Below are 20753 nucleotides of genomic sequence, written 5' to 3' on the forward strand. Positions count from 1 at the left end.
CGTTTCCCTGGGACATTAATGGTTGGTGCACAACTCCTTTGCCAAGCCACGTAACAAATAGTCACATTTAATAGTTGTAACAATTAAAAAAATATATTTTACTCCTCTCTAGTAAATGCGTCGCATAAGGTAATGTAGATTATATATATTTTTACATTATTTTTGTTATTTACCTGAGAGGTTGTTCGAAGCTAACGTGCTATCGTTAGCCCACTAGCAGACCTATTTTGGAGCAAATAAAATGCAAGTGTTATTTGAGCAGCTCTCTATGAGAATTATATTTTGTTATGTGATACTTTAAATTACTATTTTCTATTGTACAGTGACGCTTATCATTATTAAATACATATAGCTAAAAATGAATATCTTGGTCTCGTAATTTGAGACTGATAGTACCAAAACAACACATTTTATAACAGGATTGTACAGTAATACTTTTTCCTCTCATCTAAAAAACAACCAGAATAACAACATACTTTGCCACATTAATATATAACATTCTCACCAATCAGCCAGAGAATAAAGAACACATTACTGTAACCTATTGATCAACACAAAAATAGCATCCAAGGTACGTGGAAAGTTTTAAATGGCATCATTAAAAAAACATGACAAATAAATCATAACTATTTCGTAAAAAATAATCAAACTATAAATAACCCTAAGGGAATAACTGATGCATTTAACACCTTATTTGTGAATGTTGGACCCAATTTAGCCAATTAAATTGTACAAGTAAAACACATTGTCAAATTTAATGAACAAATCATTCAAAACAACTTAGAATTGGTTTTCATTTCTCCTGTTCATGAAAGTGAAGTCACAGAAATGGTAAATTCCATGAAAAACAAGAAGTCAACAGACTGCTGTGACATACACATCTCTGGTCAAATAAATTGTTGATTATATAGCTGTTCCCTTCACCTATATATGTAATATTTATTTTATAAGAGGTGTCTTTCCAATGAAAATGAAAATGGCAAAAAATATTCCCATCCTCAAAAGTGTAGATGAGCATCAGTTTACCAACTAAAGGCCTATTTCCTTACTCCCACAATTTTCAAAAATTCTGAGATTAGGCAGTTTTATTGATAAGCATCACTTGCTAAGTGAACAACAATACGGTTTTCCATCAAACAAGTCCACTCCAATGCTGGAATTAGTTGAGGAGGTAACCATGGTTCTCATCAATCGCAGTGCACTGCGATTGATGAGGAGTTCACTGTTGGCGTTTTTATTGACCTGACCTTTGACACCATCACATTACACATTACTTTTAAACAGAATGCAGAGGTATGGTGTCAGAGGTGTTGCTCATGATTGGTTGAAAAGTTATCCTGGTGGCAAAGAGCAGTATGTGCATGTGAACAATGTAGGTTCTGATAAAAAGATTATAACACCCATGGAGTTCCCCAAGGCTCTGTAATGATATCTGTAAAATATTTTTAAAAAACTAAACTGTATTCTCTTTGCTAATGAAACAAGCCTGTACAGTTCTGGGCAAGACCTCGGCCAGCTCCTAGAGACCGTAGAGAGTGAACTTCTAATTCGAAAGGAATGGTTTGATGCTAATAAAATATCAATCAACTTAAATAAAACAAAGTATATAATTTTTTTGAGCACTGAACGAATAAATAATAATAATTATAATAATATTAAAAAACAGAAGTAACATTGTGTTACACATACATTGTAGTCTATTTTGTGTTGATAGATACCTATTTAGCAGTAAATATATAAATGATACTCTTCTTATTAGGCCTACTTTACATCGTACTTTTCACACAATAAGCTGTGAATAAATATTAACTATTTCGTTTTTTAATACACTTTACATAAAACGTTAGCTGGCTAAAAATGGCGGGCTTTGCCTTGGCCTACTTTCAGAATATACAGTTTGTCCAATGTATTTGATAATATATTTTGTTTAGTGTTGTATCAACAATCAGTAAAAACACAGCCGGCAGGAAGGCGGGACTTAAACCGGAAGTTACGTAAAATGAAAGTATTAAAGGCTTCGTTATGTTTCATCGTTGGTCAGCGTCCTTGTTGTTGCTTCCTTTGCAGAACTGTGACATTTTTTTTTTTAAACGCTTTAGTGTAGGAAATGTACATTTCTGAGAAGTTTTAACATTTCCTACGGTCTGTAGTTAGGATGAGCAGAAATATTTTTTTAATGTTATATTGCTTACTGTATTGCACACATTTGGTTTATTTTCTCTTAAATGTGTATCAGGACACATTTGAATTTTAGAATTCAATATATTTATTACCTATGGTTCTATATTTGTATGCATTTTCATTACTTTGATCACATATAATGGACTTTAATTCAACTGATGTTCATTCCAAATCCACTATTTGCACAATTGCATTTGATCAATGCGTATTCAGTGAGACAAAATATGTTTAATTAAATATATGTTAAACATGAAAAAGTGCTTCAATATATTGAACACAAGTTAATCATGCATCAATAATTGTTTTGTAATAAAATCATGAGGCGCCCAAAGATTCTTACCACAGCACATTTCTTCATGTATTGACGGAGATTTAACCAACACACTCTGACGCTGCAGCACAATGCAACTTTTATACGTGCAGACTGACTTAATGGAGTCATGAAGATATTAAAATCCCAGCAGGAAGTTTTCTATATGTCATAAAAAGATGGTCTGTGCGGCCACTGCTCATCTTGTATAGTTGTAGAAAACAAGATCAATTAAACAATCCATAATAATGACTAAATTATGTTAATTCCATGTGTATAAGAGCATTATAACTTCTGTCAGTCCACTTGTAAAATATTATATTTGATGGAATAAATAATATTTGACATGCTTGAGCTAAATTTTGTTTGTGTTGTCCTGCAAACGTCCAACAGATGAATGGTTGTCAAGAAGAAGAAGGTCCCCTTCAGCAGAGAGGGAGCTCCTCTTTAAAGAAGGAGGAGCCACAGCCCCCCTGTGTTAAGGAGGAAGAGGAGGAAGTGTGGATACGTCAGGAGGGAGAGTGTCTTCGAGGGCAGGAGGAGGCTGATCTCACCAAGTTTCCACTGACTGTTGTCTCTGTGAAGACTGAAGACCATGAAGACAAACCACCTGAGTCCTCACAGCTTCATCACAGTCCAAGTAAGCACCACAGATTTTTTGAGATATTTGATCAAATATATAAATAGATACAAATATGGCCTGCTGAGTAGTTCTGTTTGTCCTGCCAAAGGCCTCACAATCGCTGTGTTTATATTTTTTTGCTCTGGCCCTTGGAGGTGAAAAGTTTTGTTACTTGTGATTTCGAGGAAGTAAAGTGTAAACAAATGTGGCGTCGTCCGTGCAGGACTTGTTTACTCCTTATGAGGAAGACATCCTGTGTGTTGCCCTGCAAACACTCCGCAAGGAAAAAAACGAAAAACACCCGACTTCGACACATCAAACCTCACCATCCAACCCAAAGTGCAGTCAACATCCATTCCAAAACGCCCATCAAGATCCCTGCGCTGGCAAAGAACCTTCCCAAAGCCAGCCGCAATTAAAAGATGTCTGCTGCTGCGCCATAAAAGTGCAAAAAGCCTGCCAGACAAATAGATTTGCATTTTTCTCATGGAAATGAAATGATGGCATTTGACAGAGCCAGCAAACAAAACTTTCCTCGGTGTTCCCCGCGTCAGCTGCGATATCAGAGATGCAGAAGACCATGCCCCCCACCATCACTAAAGACATTGGACTTCAGCCTACAGACCACTTGGAGCCACAGTTTGTACTTCTGAGCCGCTGTAATTTTTCAGATATATGTTTGCTAGCAAAGAACAATGTGATGGCTACACTCTTGCACACACTGATAGATGGAAATAAGGACATCATATTCATGACTAGTTTATGAATGTGATGTTAGCGCTACCTCAGGAGTGATGTCATATTTGGTTAGGACAAATCTACAGGAACACTTTGTTTTATCCACCTTTGACTTATTTCCAGCTGTTTACAAACAGCACTTACATTTACTTAAAAAACAAAAACATAAATGTTGATAAATGATCTGTTATCTGTCTTAAAAAGCATGATGTTATCAGCATCGATTTTAAAAAATGTTACCCTCCTTCCCTAATTTCTTACATGATTTGCATGGGATTTCATGAATTACGATTATATTCTTTTGTCCTGTCCCATTTTTTCCTTCAGATTTACGTGCCACTGTACAGTATGCAGAGGTTTCATACGGGTTTTCAATTACTTGTTGCATTGCTTCTGTTATTCCCTTATGAACAGTATGGTTATGACCACTTGAATGGCAATGTGGTAACTGATGAGATCCTCAGAAACATCCTCAGAACATATGTCCCATGTGACTGAGCAAAGCTGGACTTTTCTAAAGCATGTTTGTCTTCTTGTGTCCTGCAGATGTCTGTGAAGAACATCTTCTCCCTCAGCACCAAGAGTGGAGCGTCAGGATGGAACAGAAAGAGCCACAGCTTGCCTACATCAAAGAAGAAGAGCAGGAGGAGTCTCAGTTCACCCAAATAAAAGAGAAAGTAGAGATGCCACAGCTACCCCACATTAAAGCAGGAGAGGAGCTAGAGCCGCCTCAATTCAAAGCGGAAGAGAAGGAACTACAGCCCCCCCACATCATAGAGAAAAAGGAGGAACAGAGCATCAGTCAGGCGGGAGAGCAGCTTGAATGGTTGGAGGAGTTCCCAGTGATTGGTGTGATTGTGAAGAGTGAATATGATGAGGTCAAAGGTGAAAATGAGGAGAAGAGAGTGGTGGAGCCTCCAAGCAGCAGCTCAACTCAACACATGACAACAGAAGCTGATGGAGACCACTGTGGAGGATCACAAGCAGACAAGCTCTCAGCTCCACTATCAGATAGTGACGACCCAACGTCACACTCTCCTGACACTGATGATGAAGACTCTAAAGCTGATAAGACATGTCACACTGACAACACACACTTAAAATGTTCTCACTGTGACAAAACTTTTAATTACCGTTGTCAACTGAAAAAACACACAAGAAGACACACTGGAGAAAAAGCTTTTTCCTGTTCAATCTGCGGTAAATGTTTCATTGAAAATAGTGACTTAAAAACACACAAGAGAATACACACAGGAGAAAAACCATTCATGTGCTTAGTTTGCAGTAAAATATTCTCTCAAAAACAACATTTAAAACTACACACCAGATTACACACAGGAGAAAAACCATTATCCGTGCTTAGTTTGCAGTAAAAGATTCTCTCAAAAAATACATTTAAAACTACACACCAGATTACACACTGGTGGAAAACCTTATTCCTGTTCAATATGTAAGGAAGATTTTATACAAAATAAATGTTTGAAATTACACAAGAATACACAACGGTGAAAAAACATTCGGCTGCTCAGTGTGTGGTGAATGTTTTGTACAAAAGAGTGATTATAAAGTACACATGAGAACACACAGTAGAGAAAAAACCTTTGTCTGTTCAGTCTGCGGTAAGCGTTTTCTACAAAGTTCATATTTGAAAGTACACATGAAAATGCACACAGGTGAAAAACCATATTCCTGTTCAAGCTGCAACAAAAGCTTTTCTGACCGATCAAAACTTGTAAGACACGTGAGAACACACACAGGTGAGAAAGTGTTTAGTTGCAGTGTGTGTGATGAAAGATTCTCTTATAAGTACCAGTGTAAGAAACACAAGTGTGCTGGTGAGAACAGCTGCAGCAGAAAATGAAGGTGCAGGATTTGAAATAAACTGTCAAGACTCTGACGTTGAATTCTAAATGTGTGACGCTTATTATATATATATTTTTTTATTCTAAATTATTCCATTGATGAAATATTTTATATGATATACATATTTGTTTTACATTTGTTCATACCTTTGCTTTTAAGTACACATAAATCCCTCTTAGTTCATATTTACTGGTTCACATCTTCTGGACCACTTCTGGAAGCATATTATTTACTCTATACATCATTTGAGCACTTGTGTTTTATACAATATCAAATTACCTTTAACTCGGAATCCGTGATGATGTTATAAACTGAGGTAAGGTGTTGATTTTTACAAAAAGAGTTGAATGAATACTCATGATTTAGACAAATACCCATTATAAACACTAATACCTTATGAAGTAAAGTGTTTAAAATGAAAACAAAATATCACAGAAATTGGATGACTTTGAGGGAATAATCACATGTTTTGTGGCACTATGACATCAGAGCATTGGCAAATTATCACATAAAATAAAACTATAAAATGCAACATTGCAATTAACTTAAAAAAACATATCCACAATTTTTTTTTGCCAATCAAAATGTCATGGCCTGGGCGCACTCCCAGTGTGTATACATCTATGCACTGCGCTGGGCGCACCTCCAAACACGCGTCACTCCGGCGGCAGAAAGCAGTTGCTTTCCATCAGCACTCAACGCACCTGTCACTAATGAGAGGACCTGCCTTCATAAGCCTGCACAACCTGTTATCCCAGGCCAGAACGTAGCTACCTGTCCTGTACAGTAAACCTAATTGTCATCTCTACGCAAACCTGCTCTCTCTCTGTGTTTTCTCCCCCGTCGTGTTTATTGTCCCGTGTCCTCCTTGTCATTCCAACAGCAGACCTCTGTTCCCGCGTGACGAGCTGTGTGTCTCGTCTCCCCTTGTTCCCTCTGCTTCCCTGACTGCCGCTTGGATCTCGACCTCCTACCTGGACACAGAACTTCAACGCCTCGCTATAGCCCCAGACTTCCTGCCTGCTCACGGACCTCCGAGCTCTGCCTTGTCCCTCTTGATCTTCCGCCTCTCTCGCTCAACACTACCGGTAACACTCAAAAGCTAATTGCCACACATAGTCGCACACCATACACCCTTTGGATTTATTACACACTTCATTTCTGATTATTATATATTGTGCATATATAATAAATAACATACAGCTAAATACGACGTCCCTGTTGTCTGTGCCGTCTCCTTCCCCCTGTACACGTAACACCAAATAAGCTATCTTTAATGACATTATCCTGTTAAAGGTATTGTTTGCCGTTTTTGACATGTTTACACCATATATGGTATGGCATTGTTTCAAAGGGAATGTTTGCAACTTTTATGTGGTAACACATGCATTAGCTTTGTTTGTTGTTAGCTAATGACAGTGATTTAGCTAAGAGGCATGAGCTATCATTGAATGTAAATTCTATCATAACAACTAAATGACGCAAATTGTTTGCTGCTTCTCTGCCTACTTTTGTGTGTGTGCACGCGCTCCCTGTGTGTATGTGAGTATGGTATTCATTTCATGGCCCTACAAGTGATTAACACATGGTTCCATACCATTTGACAAGGTTGTAAACTGAAAGTAGGTTAGTTATAATTATTGAATACAATTAAAGTCAAAATTAAGATTACTAATTCAGAAGTAATATTTGAGTGGGCCGCGGGGCCCTCTGTAGTGGAAAAGTTGGGCCCCGATGTCTAAAAGGTTAAGAACCCCTGCTGTAATACAAACCCTGTTTCCATATAAGTTGGGAAATTGTGTTAGATGTAAATATAAACGGAATACAGTGATATGCAAATCATTTTCAACCCATATTCAGTTGAATATGCTACACAGACAACATATTTGATGTTCAAACTGATAAACATTTTTTTTGTGCAAATAATCATTAACTTTAGAATTTGATGCCAGCAACACGTGACAAAGAAGTTGGGAAAGGAGGCAATAAATACTGATAAAGTTGAGGAATGCTCATCAAACACTTATTTGGAACCTCCCACAGGTGAACAGGCAAATTGGGAACAGGTGGGTGCCATGTTTGGGTATAAAAGTAGCTTCCATGAAATGCTCAGTCATTCACAAACAAGGATGGGGCGAGGGTCACCACTTTGTCAACAAATGCATGAGCAAATTGTTGAACAGTTTAAGAAAAAACTTTCTCAACCAGCTATTGCAAGGAATTTAGGGATTTCACCATCTACGGTCCGTAATATCATCAAAGGGTTCAGAGAATCTGGAGATATCACTGCACGTAAGCAGCTAAGCCTGTGACCTTCGATCCCTCAGGCTGTACTGCATCAACAAGCGACATCAGTGTGTAAAGGATATCACCACATGGGCTCAGGAACACTTCAGAAACCCACTGTCAGTAACTACAGTTGGTCTCTACATCTGTAAGTGCAAGTTAAAACTCTCCTATGCAAGGCGAAAACCGTTTATCAACAACAACCAGAAAAGCTGTCGGCTTCGCTGGGCCTGAGCTCATCTAAGATGGACTGATACAAAGTGGAAAAGTGTTCTGTGGTCTGACGAGTCCACATTTCAAATTGTTTTTGGAAACTGTGGACATCGTGTCCTCCGGACCAAAGAGGAAAAGAACCATCCGGATTGTTATAGGCGCAAAGTTGAAAAGCCAGCATCTGTGATGGTATGGGGGTGTATTAGTGCCCAAGACATGGGTAACTTACACATCTGTGAAGGCACCATTAATGCTGAAAGGTACATACAGGTTTTGGAGCAACATATGTTGCCATCCAAGCAACGTTACCATGGACGCCCCTCCTTATTTCAGCAAGACAATGCCAAGCCACGTGTTACATCAACGTGGCTTCATAGTAAAAGAGTGCGGGTACTAGACTGGCCTGCCTGTAGTCCAGACCTGTCTCCCATTTAAAATGTGTGGCGCATTATGAAGCCTAAAATACCACAACGGAGACCCCCGGACTGTTGAACAACTTAAGCTGTACATCAAGCAAGAATGGGAAAGAATTCCACCTGAGAAGCATAAAAAATGTGTCTCCTCAGTTCCCAAACATTTACTGAGTGTTGTTAAAAGGAAAGGCCATGTAACACAGTGGTGAACATGCCCTTTCCCAACTACTTTGGCACGTGTTGCAGCCATGAAATACTAAGTTAATTATTATTCGCAAAAAAAAAAAAAAAGTTTATGAGTTTGAACATCAAATATCTTGTCTTTGTAGTGCATTCAATTGAATATGGGTTGAAAAGGATTTGCAAATCATTGTATTCCGTTTATATTTACATCTAACACAATTTCCCAACTCATATGGAAACGAGGTTTGTATGTACTCATACGTGCTTAGGTTTGCTTAGATTTTTTTTTTCCTAGTCGCAAACTGCTCTTCTTCAGCGTGGCAGCTTGAGATTGGCCTTTTTTTCCTCTCCCTCTTCCTTCCTCATGTTCTTATCGGGTACATTGGGAGAATGGCTGTAGCTCCACCCAATCAGAATAGCTGTCGCTCTGGTTTTTTTTCCCTCTCTTCCTCTTCAAAACCAAGAACAAGATGAAAAAGATCCGGCTGCACCATCCACACAAGCATCATCATTATCATCATCATCATCATCAGGAGCTATACCCCACTCCACAATCAAAGAAAAGAGAAGAGGAAGGCCTCTGTGGACCTCACTGACCTACACGACTTGTAACGAGAGAACGAGCTCCTCTGCAATGCCAAGCTGAAAGATAACAAGAACATGGCACTGAAACAGAGACCGATGAAGGAGAAAGCCACAGACTTTGACGTCACTGAGATCCAATTGCTCACCTGGCCTACAGTAGGTCCAAATACTTGGACTTCCCAACAGTACTAATGTTTTTTTTCCTGTTTAACTTTTCAGTCCATTGGGCAAGCGAGAACGATCCAAAGAGCACTTCAGAACATTGCAGGCATACTGTCATGCTAACTTTCTCGCAAGTATGTTAACAGTTAAGTTAGCATACTTGCAAGGTGAGTGAAGTGTGTGGTTGGCGGAACAATTCAAATCGGATGAGAAATGTGGGATATGCAGAAGTGTGTATATTGCTATTTCATTGACAATGGGAAGAAATTCCAGGTAAATCAGGAATTTTGGGAAATAGAAAACATGTTTTGCCACTTTGCTGACCTCAGCTTTCATGAAACCATGCTCATGAATGACATCACCTGGAGCGATTATCAAACACAATCTTTCAAGATGTTGATGGCCTTCAAGCAAAGGCATCACCAAATGTATCATCTACAAGCTGGGCCACCTCCTTCATTGACAAGGTCTGCTTCAGGTCCACCTGCAAATCCATGCACACTCTCTCCCTAAACCCCTCACAGAATTTTACTGATCAAACAACATGTTCTAAACGTGTTATAGCTCTATTTATTATTTATATATATATATATATATATATATATATATATATATATATATATATATATATATATATATATATATATATATATATATATATATATATATATATATATATATTATTATATATAGATCTTCAGCTCTCACTGGATCGGTTGGCAGCTGAGTGTGAAGCGACTGGGATGAGAATCGGCACCTCCAAGTCCGAGTCCATGGTTCTCGCCCGGAAAAGGGTGGAGTGCCATCTCCGGGTTGCGGAGGAGACCCTGCTCCAAGTGGAGGAGTTCAAGTACCTCGGAGTCTTGTTCACAAGTGAGGGAAGAGTGGATCGTGAGATCGACAGGCGGATCAGTGCGGCGTCTTCAGTAATGCGGACGCTGTATCGATCTGTTGTGGTGAAGAAGGAGCTGAGCCGGAAGGCAAAGCTTTCAATTTACCGGTCGATCTATGTTCCCATCCTCACCTATGGTCATGAGTTTTGGGTTATGACCGAAAGGACAAGATCACAGGTACAAGCGGCCGAAATGAGTTTCCTCCGCCGGGTGGCGGGGCTCCCCCTTAGAGAAAGGGTGAGAAGCTCTGCCATCCGGGGGGAGCTCAAAGTAAAGCATCTAGCAAGCTTCTGGTTGAATTTTTGACCACTCCTCTTGACAAAATTGGTGCACTTTAGCTAAATTGGTTGGTTTTCTGACATGGACTTGTTTTTTCAGCATTGTCCACACGTTTAAGTCAGGACTTTGGGAAGGCCATTCTAAAACCTTAATTCTAGCATGATTTAGCCATTCCTTTACCACTTTTGACATGTGTTTGGGGTCATTGTCCTGTTGGAACACCCAACTGCGCCCAAGACCCAACCTCCAGGCTGATGATTTTAGGTTGTCCTGAATAATTTGGAGGTAATCTTCCTTTTTCATTGTCCCATTTAAAGCACCAGTTTCATTGGCAGCAAAACAGGCCCAGAGCATAATACTATCACCACCATGCTTGACGGTAGGCATGGTGTTCCTGGGATTACAGGCCTCACTTTTTCTCCTCCAAACATATTGCTGGGTACTGTGGCCAAACAGCTCAATTTTTGTTTCTTCTGACATCACATGGACAAAGATAAGACCTACTGGAGGAAAGTTCTGCTGTCAGATGAAACACGATCGTCATCGTTCACGATAGCGCTAAACATACTATTTCCGAACCATTCAGTGGAAAATAACATTGCAGCGGCTGTGATACGATGGAGACATACTGTGAGTCATTAGATAAGAAGTCCCTTCGTCGTTATAAGGAGCAAACAGCTGTAATGGTGTCTCATACCCAGACTTTATGAACTACCTAATTGTTCAACCCAGCCCATTTTACACTTTGAAAGACATTCTAAATTATAGGAGTCAGGAGAGCTAAGGCTGTGGATGTGTTTGTGGATATGTTCGTGACATTTTTGTTTAGCTGTATAAACCCAGTCGACATTGTGTCCTCAAGCCAGTCTAGCGTAATGGACTCTCAGAAATGATCCGACCCAAGTTTGACATGCTGGATGATCACGGATAACCAATATAAGGTCATCTCAGCACACTGTGACTCGAGTCATACCAAAAACTATAAAAATGGGACCCATTAAGTTAAAGTTAAAGTACCAATGATTGTCACACCTCCCTGCTTGGCACTCAGCATCAAGGGTTGGAATTGGGGGTTAATCACCAAAATGATTCCCGAGCGCGGCCACCACTGCTGCTCACTCCTCCCCTCACCTCCCAGGGGGTGGAACAAGAGGATGGGTCAAATGCAGAGGGTAATTTCACCACACCTAGTGTGTGTGTGTGTGTGTGTGTGTGACTATCAGTGGTACTTTAACTTTAACTTTAAGGCAGAATTGAGAGAATACTGTTCTCATGTCACTTCACTTTTGTTTTATGTGGAGGTTACAGTTCGGATAAGAAAAGTGAGTACCATTTTTATTAATACAATTACCATCAAAGTTCTTCCACCAGGCACATCAAGTTAATGCAAAGTGAGGCTGTTATCTATTTTACATTCTTTTTTACTTACAAAATGTTTTACGTGCAATGACCCGAACCAACAGGAAGTCGTCAGCACGTCACATGTCGGTTGATTGTAGCAGTCCATGCTCGCCTTCTTATTTTTGGTCGTTTATTCCTGTCCAGAAATAACCTTAGGAATGCGATACGAGCTTGTTTTATTTACTCCACCCTTGATTGCGACAGTTGACAAGAGCACACGTCGTCGGTATTATGAATTATATGTGATAAATTATCGGAGACAATTAGCGTTTCACTAACTTCCGCCCTTCAATGTGAATATCGGCAATGCATTGTGGGAAAGTAATTTCACTGGTGGCCATACATACCGTGCAATAATCTTCCATTTACAAAATATAACCAATAGTAATGTCCACTCTCACTTGTGAAAAGTAATCCTGTGTGCCCTGTTTTTCATGGTTCACCGATTTGCACAAGAATATTCAGCACAATGCTCTGGCATCTTCTTCTCTCTGCTTCTTTCTGAGGAGTAGACGACCGGTTCAAGATGGCGGCGTAAGCATGATGTCAATGGGAACGATTGCTGGGCAGCATATGTTTACTTTGGACATTAATGATTGGTGCACCACTACCTCGTCAAGCTACAGAACAAAAAAGGCACAGTTGCTGGTGTAACAATTGAAATCAAATATTTGACTTCTCTTAAGTACATGCTGCTAATGAGGTAATGTAAATTATATATATTTTTAATTATTTACGTTATTTACCCGAGATGTTGTTCGAAGCTAACGTGCTATCGTTAGCCTGCTATCAGGCCTATGTAGCAAATGCAAGCATTATTGAAACAGTTATCTAGGATAATTGTGTTATTTAATACTTTAAATTACTATTTTCCATCGTGCAGTCACGCTTAACATCATTAAATATATATGAAAATATCTCGGTTTCGTAATTTTAGACTGGATGAAGTAATGCGTTATACTTGTATAGCGCTTTTCTACATTCAAGGTACTCAAAGTGCTTAGACGCTATTTCCACATTCCACATTCACATTGCTCAAGGACACAACGGAAGTGACTAGGATGGCGGAAGCTGGGATCGAACTTGGAACCCTCAAGTTGCTGACACGGCCGCTGTAATATATAAGCCATGCAACGGCAAGTGATCAATGCTCATTCAGTGAGACAAAAGTACAAGTTTAATTAATTCAATGTTAAATATGAAAAGGTGATTCAATAAATTGAACACAAATTAAACATGCATCAATTATTGTTTTGTAATCGAATCATGAGGTGCCCAAATATTCTTATTCCAGCACATTTCTTCATGTGTGAGTGATGTTTAACCAACATGCACAGCCACACTAGCTGTCACTGGTTACACATGCACACTGCACTTATGTTTGTTTTCTGTTGATTTAAAAAAAAATGTTGCTTTCAGATTGACTTAATGGAGCCATGAAGATATTAAAATCCCAGTAGGCTGTTTTTTATGTGCTGTTAAAAGATGGTCTGTGTGGCCGCTGCTCATCTTGTATCAATAATTACTGTGATTGTAGAAAACAAGATCAATTAATAATAATCACTAAATTATGTTAATTCCATGTGCAGAAGGACTTTCTAAATTCTGTCAATCCACTTGTAAAATATTATATTTGATAGACTAAATAATATTTGACATGCCTGAGCTAAAGTTTATTTGTGTTGTCTTACAAATGTCTAACAGATGAACGGTCGTCAAGAAGCAGATCCCCTTCAGCAGAGAGGGGGCTCCTCTTTGAAGCAAGATGAGCCACAGGTCCCCCATGTTAAGGAGGAAGAAGAGGAAGTGTGGATCAGTCAGGAGGATGAGTGTCTTCTAGGGCAGGAGGAGGCTGATCTTACCAAGTTTCCACTGACTGGTGTCTCTGTGAAGACTGAAGACCATAAAGACAAACCACCTGGGTCCTCACAGCTTCATCACAGTCCTAGTAAGCAAAACAGATATTACATTTTTAGATAGTAGATCAAATATATAAATAGATACAAATATGGCCTGCTGAGTATTTCTGTTTGTCTTGCCAAAGGCCTCAAAATCGCTGTGTTAATTTATTTTCGCTCTGACTCTTGGAGGTGAAAAGTTTGGGTACTTGTGATCTCAAGGAAGTAAAAGTTGTAACAAGGTTTCTGTACTGAAACCTGCTGGAGGATTAGTTTATTACCACCTTTGCTAGACAGGAGCAGTCACATGGGCAGAAGCTACTGGTGGCGAGTCCCAGCAGGGCCGACGGCAGGATTAGGCCTGCCTGAAGCGCCCGATGGCACGGACGGGCCCCGTGTCCACCATCTTGAAACAAGTAGTGCGATAAATCGATATCAATGTTTTTTGCGAAAGACACACAATTGATATCAATAAAAAATGCGTTCCATAACACGTCCAATATTTTATTTTCTTCTATGTCAGAAGAAAGTAGAAATATGGAAGGAAGGTTGGTTGCATGAACGAAGTAAGTAAGTACATTTTATTTATGAAGCACTTTTCACAGATAAAATCACAAAGCGTTGTACAAAACAGAGGTGAAGTAAAACAACAATTCAACTAAAACAACAGGGGCAACATCATAAAAAGGATACAAAGTGGATTAAAAATGATAGCTAAAAGGTGCATTAACTAAAAGCTTTACTAAAAAGAGAAGTTTTCAAATGTTTTTTAAAAGTGTCAAGATCACGGAGGGACTGGTGCAAGTTGTTCCAGAGTCTGTGAGCTATAGCCTGGAATGCCAGGTCTCCAGAAGTGAGTTTTGGGGATCTTTAGAAGACCCTGACCTGAAGACCGGAGGCTGCGCCCTGAAGAGTAGGGGCATAACAAGTCAGTGATGTACTGAGGGGCCCCACCATGCGGAAAGTCAGGACTAAAATCTTAAACTCAATGCGGAATTTGACTGGAAGCCAATGAAGACTGGATAAAATAGGGGTGATATGGGCTGTTCTGGGTGCACCGGTCAAAAGTCTGGCAGCTGCATTTTGTACCGTCTGGAGTCTCTTTAGCGTTGACTTGTTGAAAAGAGTGAAGAGCGAATTGCAATAGTCAATACGAGATGAAATGAACGCGTGAATGATCACAGGCACATAGCGAGTCTACTGATAGATAAAAGTTAGAACTTTACGTTACTTTGTATTAGAAATGGCAACAGTGGAGGATGAATGTCCCACAAAGGGAAGATAGAGAAAAAGGAGGAGCTTATTGACTACGGTTCGGACTACAGTGGCGGACGCGTGCAAATGTTTGGGGCTTATGCAGATCCCAAACATACATGAGAAGGTAAGAAAAGTTGGTTTTGCATAATATTGCCAAACAAAACTCCAGATAGTATGTCCCCTAAAAGGTGCCATTTTGGGGTCCTTTACACACACTATAATAATACTGTATGTTGAAGCACAGTACGTCTGACTACGGTAGCCGTAATGCTCTGACAATCCATCAAGCGGTGTGGCTTCGTAGCTTACCAATGTTTTCCTAAAACATTTTGACAGATTTTTAAGCGCCGTGTGTAATCTATATTCTCAATGGAACATCAACCTTTTGGTGTTGCTTGCTTACGAGTACTTGCTAGCGTCAGTTATTGAACAGGCGTCAACCTGCGGTCCACACGTATCTAATGTTTGACTGCCATGTACCAAATAAAATTGCTTCCAGGTCGGTAAGCACAAGCAGAATTAATCCGTACATTTGGCGCACCGGGTTATAAAGTGCACTGTCCATTTTTGAGAAAATGAAAGGATTTTGAAGTACTAGTGAAGTCGAAAAGCAAGTTGCCTCTATATTGAAGCCTTTATCATACAGTATATATCTGATGTATGACACCAAAATACTCACAAAGTTTACAGATAAATAAAAATGATCAAAATAGTATCAATCTCACTGAGATTCCCGAGCCATTATGAGACATAATGAGGAAGCCAGACATGTAATCGTATGACCTAGAGGAGGAACCACAAATCCCTTCAACAACAACAATGAATATCATGCAGACTTTGTGAGAGCCAACAACGATTACTTTGGGACAAATGATGATCCAGAAACTTCTATTTTTGATCCTGAATATAAGGAGGATGATCTTCAAGTTTTAGAAGCTCTGTGCTAAACAGATGCAGCTTTAGTGAAACACTAAGCATCATGAAGCAGTATTGCTAAGTGCTAAACAACATATACAAACTATCAACATAATAAAACAATCACTTACTGTACAACATCTGCTCTCACTTGGATAACGATTAATGGGATGTCTATATCGTCCCGTTTATATTTAAAATGAATTATGATGCACACAAAACGTTAACAATGAAAAGTCTCCCGGCATACATCATGTGGGTCACCTGCAGTGAGCGACACCGGAATAAAAATGCTCCATGTAAACACGCCATTCGGAATAGTCTAAACCGATCACATGTTCAGATCAAAATGGGGGTCAGCATAGCGTCATTGTATTAGTTGCATTATTTGCTCTGATACGATTTTCTTTAAAAAGGCTCCAAAATGTATAGATATTTATTTTTAAAATCTGTGTTATTATTATTAATAACATATATTATTATTTTGTATCATTTTGGCATATTTTCAACTGTTGCTGCTTATTGTACAAAACACTTTTTTTTAGAATTTTTCAAGTACTTTAATCACTTTAAATTATTTTGTCAGAGAGAGATAAATACGTATAATGTTCCGCTGTGTTTTTTTTAAGTGTTGTGAACGCAGGGCGGCGGGACGAATGTCCGTGTGTGCCCAATAGAAACGAGTCAGCCAGGCACGGAAAAAAACTCCCAGGCAATGCTGCTGTAACTTTCACTCATTTAGAAATGTTTCTCTGCTTGCATCGTTGTCTTGCCCCCGAAAGCCGTTTACCCCACCGTGATTGGTATGTTCGTTCAGCACCGCACACAACACTATTAAGTGGCATGCTAAAGAAAAATGTACTACGGTACATTTTTAGTCTACTTTATACTTTTTGTTTTTGCCCTCTTTTTGTGCCCGTGTGTGCATTATCCTTTCCATCCTTTGTAACTGAGCTACTGTGTGGAACAATTTCCCTTGTGGATCATTAAAGTTTGTCTAAGTCTATTCATATAAAACTTGCGGGCCGCACTAACATTAAAGTTTCATATTAAGGTGGGGGCCAGACAATATCGTCTCGAGGGCTGCGATTGGCCGGCGAGTTTGAGAACCCTGAGCTACACAAATTTCAGATTTGAATTTGTCAGGAGTGCAGGATGCATATCTAGCAACATCACTGTGATCATCAGAGAGTGAGATATTTCAAAAGATCGCTATTTTTGGTGAACGGCTTTGACTATTTACTGTCATACAAACTACACAGTGAGTGATTTTTAAATGTTTGGTTTACATATCAATAATTGTCATTGTTGTTTATGTAAAGGATGTTTGATTTCACAAATTTTCACATGATTATAATTTTCACTAATTATGAATAACGACGTCCTTGTGATCTACCACTATTTATCATTGCTGTCTACAGACTAATTGACCAACAAAACATACTCGTATTATTTTTTACTTTGTTTTAATTCAATTTTTATATACAAAAAAGGTTAGTGTCAAAGACTGGCTGTTTATAGGTTTCTCTCCACTGGGATGAGCCTGCGTATTTTTATGAAAGTTTCCTCTTCTGTTACTTATTACACGGATCGGCTTTTATTTGATCATATACTTAAAAAAATATTGACTTATTTCATCTTCTATAGCTTGTATGCTTGTTGGTGTAAACTAGGGCTCTTTAAATTGTTCTCAGGGCCACATTTTCTTACATTCTCCCCTCACTAATATTCTTATTTTGAGAAGTAGTGGACATATCGCCCATCCCCGGTAAAAAGATCCCCCACCGGCTTGGTCGTGTTTTCCTGTAAATAATGTTGTAAAGAGCAGCGTGTTAGTCCCTCGCTAGGGTTGGAATTGAGAGATTTCGGGCCAGTTTATACGATAACCTGTTTTTTCCTTATGTAAATGTATTGAATGTCCCATGTGACTGAGCAAAGCTGGACTTTTCCAAAACGTGTGTTTGTCTTCTTGTGTCCTGCAGAGGTCTGTGAAAAAGATCTTCTCCCTGAGCAACAGGAGTGGATCTTTAGGATGGAGCAGGAGGAGCCCCAGCCCTCCCACTTTAAAGAGGAAGACGAAGCGTCACAGACTCCTCCTGTTAAAAAGGAAGAGGAGGACCCACTGACCCCCCACCTTAAAGAGGAAGAGGGAGAACACAGAATCAGTCAGGAGGGAGAGCATCTTGAATGGTTGGAGGAGTTCCCAGTGACTGGTGTGATTGTAAAGAGTGAAGATGATGAGGTCAAAGATGAAAGTGAGGAAAAGAGAGTGGTGGAGCCTCCAAGCAGCAGCTCAACTCAACACATGACAACAGAAGCGGATGGAGACCACTGTGGAGGATCACAAGCAGACAAGCTCTTAGCTCCATTATCAGATAGTAAGGACACAACGTCACACTCTCCTGACACTGAGGATGAAGACTCTAAAGCTGATAAGACATGTCACACTGACAACACACGTTTGAAATGTTCTTACTGTGACAAAACTTACAAATACCATTGTCGTCTGAAAGTACACACAAGAATACACACCGGAGAAAAACCATTCTCCTGCTCAGAATGTGGTAAAGGCTTTATAACCGGTCAATATTTAAAAGTACACATGAAAATACACATTGGAGAAAAACCTTTCTCTTGTTCAGTCTGTAGTAAAGGTTTTACACAAAGGCATGGTTTGAAAAGCCACACAAGAATACACACTGGAGAAAAGCCTTTTTCCTGTACAATCTGCGGTAAAGATTTTGTACAAAATCAGCATTTAAAAGTACACATGAGAATACACACTGGTGAAAAACCATATTCCTGTCCAAGCTGCACCAAAAGTTTTTGTGATCAATCAAGACTTGTAGTACACATGAGAACACATACTGGTAAGATGGTGTACAGTTGCAGTGTGTGCGATGAAAGATTCTCTTATAAGTACGAGTGTAAGAAACACAAGTGTGCTGGTGAGAACAGCAGCAGCAAATGAAGCTGCAGGATTTGAAATCAACTGTCAACTTTGACTCTTTTATTCAGTCAAGCACATGCATTAATGTTGAACATTGTGTACATTTATTTAAAAATAAACAGAACAATGTGAAAAGGTGAGCGTAAACAGCACAAAATATATGTGACATACAATTAACATTATATATATATATATGTATGTATGTATATATATATATATATATATATATATATATATATATATATATATATATATATATATATTCATAATTCACTTTTGTACCTATTCACAGTAATGTTTTATGTTTTTGACATAATGAAGTGTTAGATATTTTCATTTCTAATTGTGAATGATTCCATAGATGAAATATTTTATATGATATACATATTTGTTTTACATGTGTTCATACCTTTGCTTTTAAGTACACATAATCCCTCTTAGTTCATATTTACTGGTTCACATCTGAAGCATCTTCTGGAAGCACATTATTATTTTTGTACATCATTTGAGCAGTTGTGTTTTATACAAGATCATTTACTTTTAAATAGGTGACTTTGTGAATCATTGGTTGGGTCTTCATAATACATTCTATTAATTATCTTTATTACTCTGTATGAAAACAATTTTGTGATTTGTTTTTCATGTCCCCAGACCTTAATGTAATAAACAATGTATACTTTAACACAAGTTGTGTACAATAAATGTAGTTAATATTTATGAGTATGTATTTTGTTCTATTTAATATAGTAGTCATTTTGGGTATTTCTTCTTTATATGATATTTATATAGTGTCCAGCTTAGTTAATCTATAATAACAAATATTATATATTTAATTTTATTGAAGTTAAGTGACAGTTTATTTATGTTAGCCATCTTTTTATGGTCAAGTTCTCTCTGGATAAAATAAAATGGGAGCTAAATCAAGCAGTAATGAAGATGAAGAATGGAAGGTTATTATATACATAATTATATATAAATAATTAAAGACCACTTTCATTCAGTTCATTTGAGCGTAACAAAAGAAATGAACAAAGTGAAATATGCTAAACGATAGAAGAATATTAATATCAGCAGCCAATATTCAAAAATTGTGAATGTACTTGTAGAAATGTCAATGGATGAAGTGAAAAAAGAGGAAAGGTGTGAAAATAATATTCATGAGCTTCTCCTCACAGGCGGTCAGGTTGACAGTAGCCTCGCGCAGCAGTCCCAGCTGCAGTCAGAGCAGAGAGGAGAGCCCCATTAGTTGAACATGGTTCATGTTAATGAACGTGGCTTGGCGAGAAAAAAAGTTCAGCTGAGTGACCATAATTTTTGTTGACCGCTGTAACACGCTGTATTGCACCGTTACAGATGCTTTATAGGAGACTTTGGACGTTATTAAACGCATTGTTGAGCACAATTGGACGCTATTGAAAGCTTTGGACACTTGAACTTCATGCTGTCTATTGACGAACCAAGCAAGTTTATTTTTGTACTGAAGTGTATTAATTAACTCATTATGTTCTACCTATGGTGAATGTTCATATTCATCTTAGAGAAAGCAAACCTTCAAGTTTGAGTACAGATTATGGTCAGGATGCGCTCTCCTGACCCAGCACACA

General features: G+C 38.6%; 2 protein-coding genes across 5 annotated transcripts in view; both read left to right on the forward strand.

The window, feature by feature from the left end:
- The first annotated feature begins 7 nt into the window (after window positions 1-7).
- The window catches only part of LOC133635799 (oocyte zinc finger protein XlCOF6.1-like), a 97700-nt gene continuing 76954 nt past the window's right edge, over window positions 8-20753 (forward strand). Inside the window, exons 1-2 of the mRNA XM_062029092.1 lie at window positions 8-129; window positions 2885-3131. Of these exons, the coding sequence (XP_061885076.1) occupies window positions 2885-3131 (247 nt within the window). The 5' untranslated portion in view covers window positions 8-129. The remainder of the gene's footprint in view (window positions 130-2884; window positions 3132-20753) is intronic.
- LOC133635811 (zinc finger and SCAN domain-containing protein 2-like) lies at window positions 11944-19346 on the forward strand. 4 transcript variants are annotated; one of them, XM_062029125.1, is made up of 3 exons: window positions 11944-12050; window positions 13834-14077; window positions 18182-19346. In XM_062029125.1, exons 2-3 carry the CDS (start codon window positions 13834-13836, stop codon window positions 19168-19170), a joined length of 1233 nt encoding a protein of 410 aa, XP_061885109.1. In that variant the 5' UTR covers window positions 11944-12050; the 3' UTR covers window positions 19171-19346. The 4 variants fall into 4 exon arrangements, with proteins under 4 accessions (XP_061885109.1, XP_061885108.1, XP_061885107.1 ...); XM_062029124.1 differs by lacking the exon at window positions 11944-12050 and adding an exon at window positions 12307-12663; XM_062029123.1 differs by lacking the exon at window positions 11944-12050 and adding an exon at window positions 12672-12832.

The sequence above is a fragment of the Entelurus aequoreus genome, linkage group LG20, assembly GCF_033978785.1.
Source record: "Entelurus aequoreus isolate RoL-2023_Sb linkage group LG20, RoL_Eaeq_v1.1, whole genome shotgun sequence".
Classification (NCBI taxonomy): Eukaryota; Metazoa; Chordata; class Actinopteri; order Syngnathiformes; family Syngnathidae; genus Entelurus; species Entelurus aequoreus.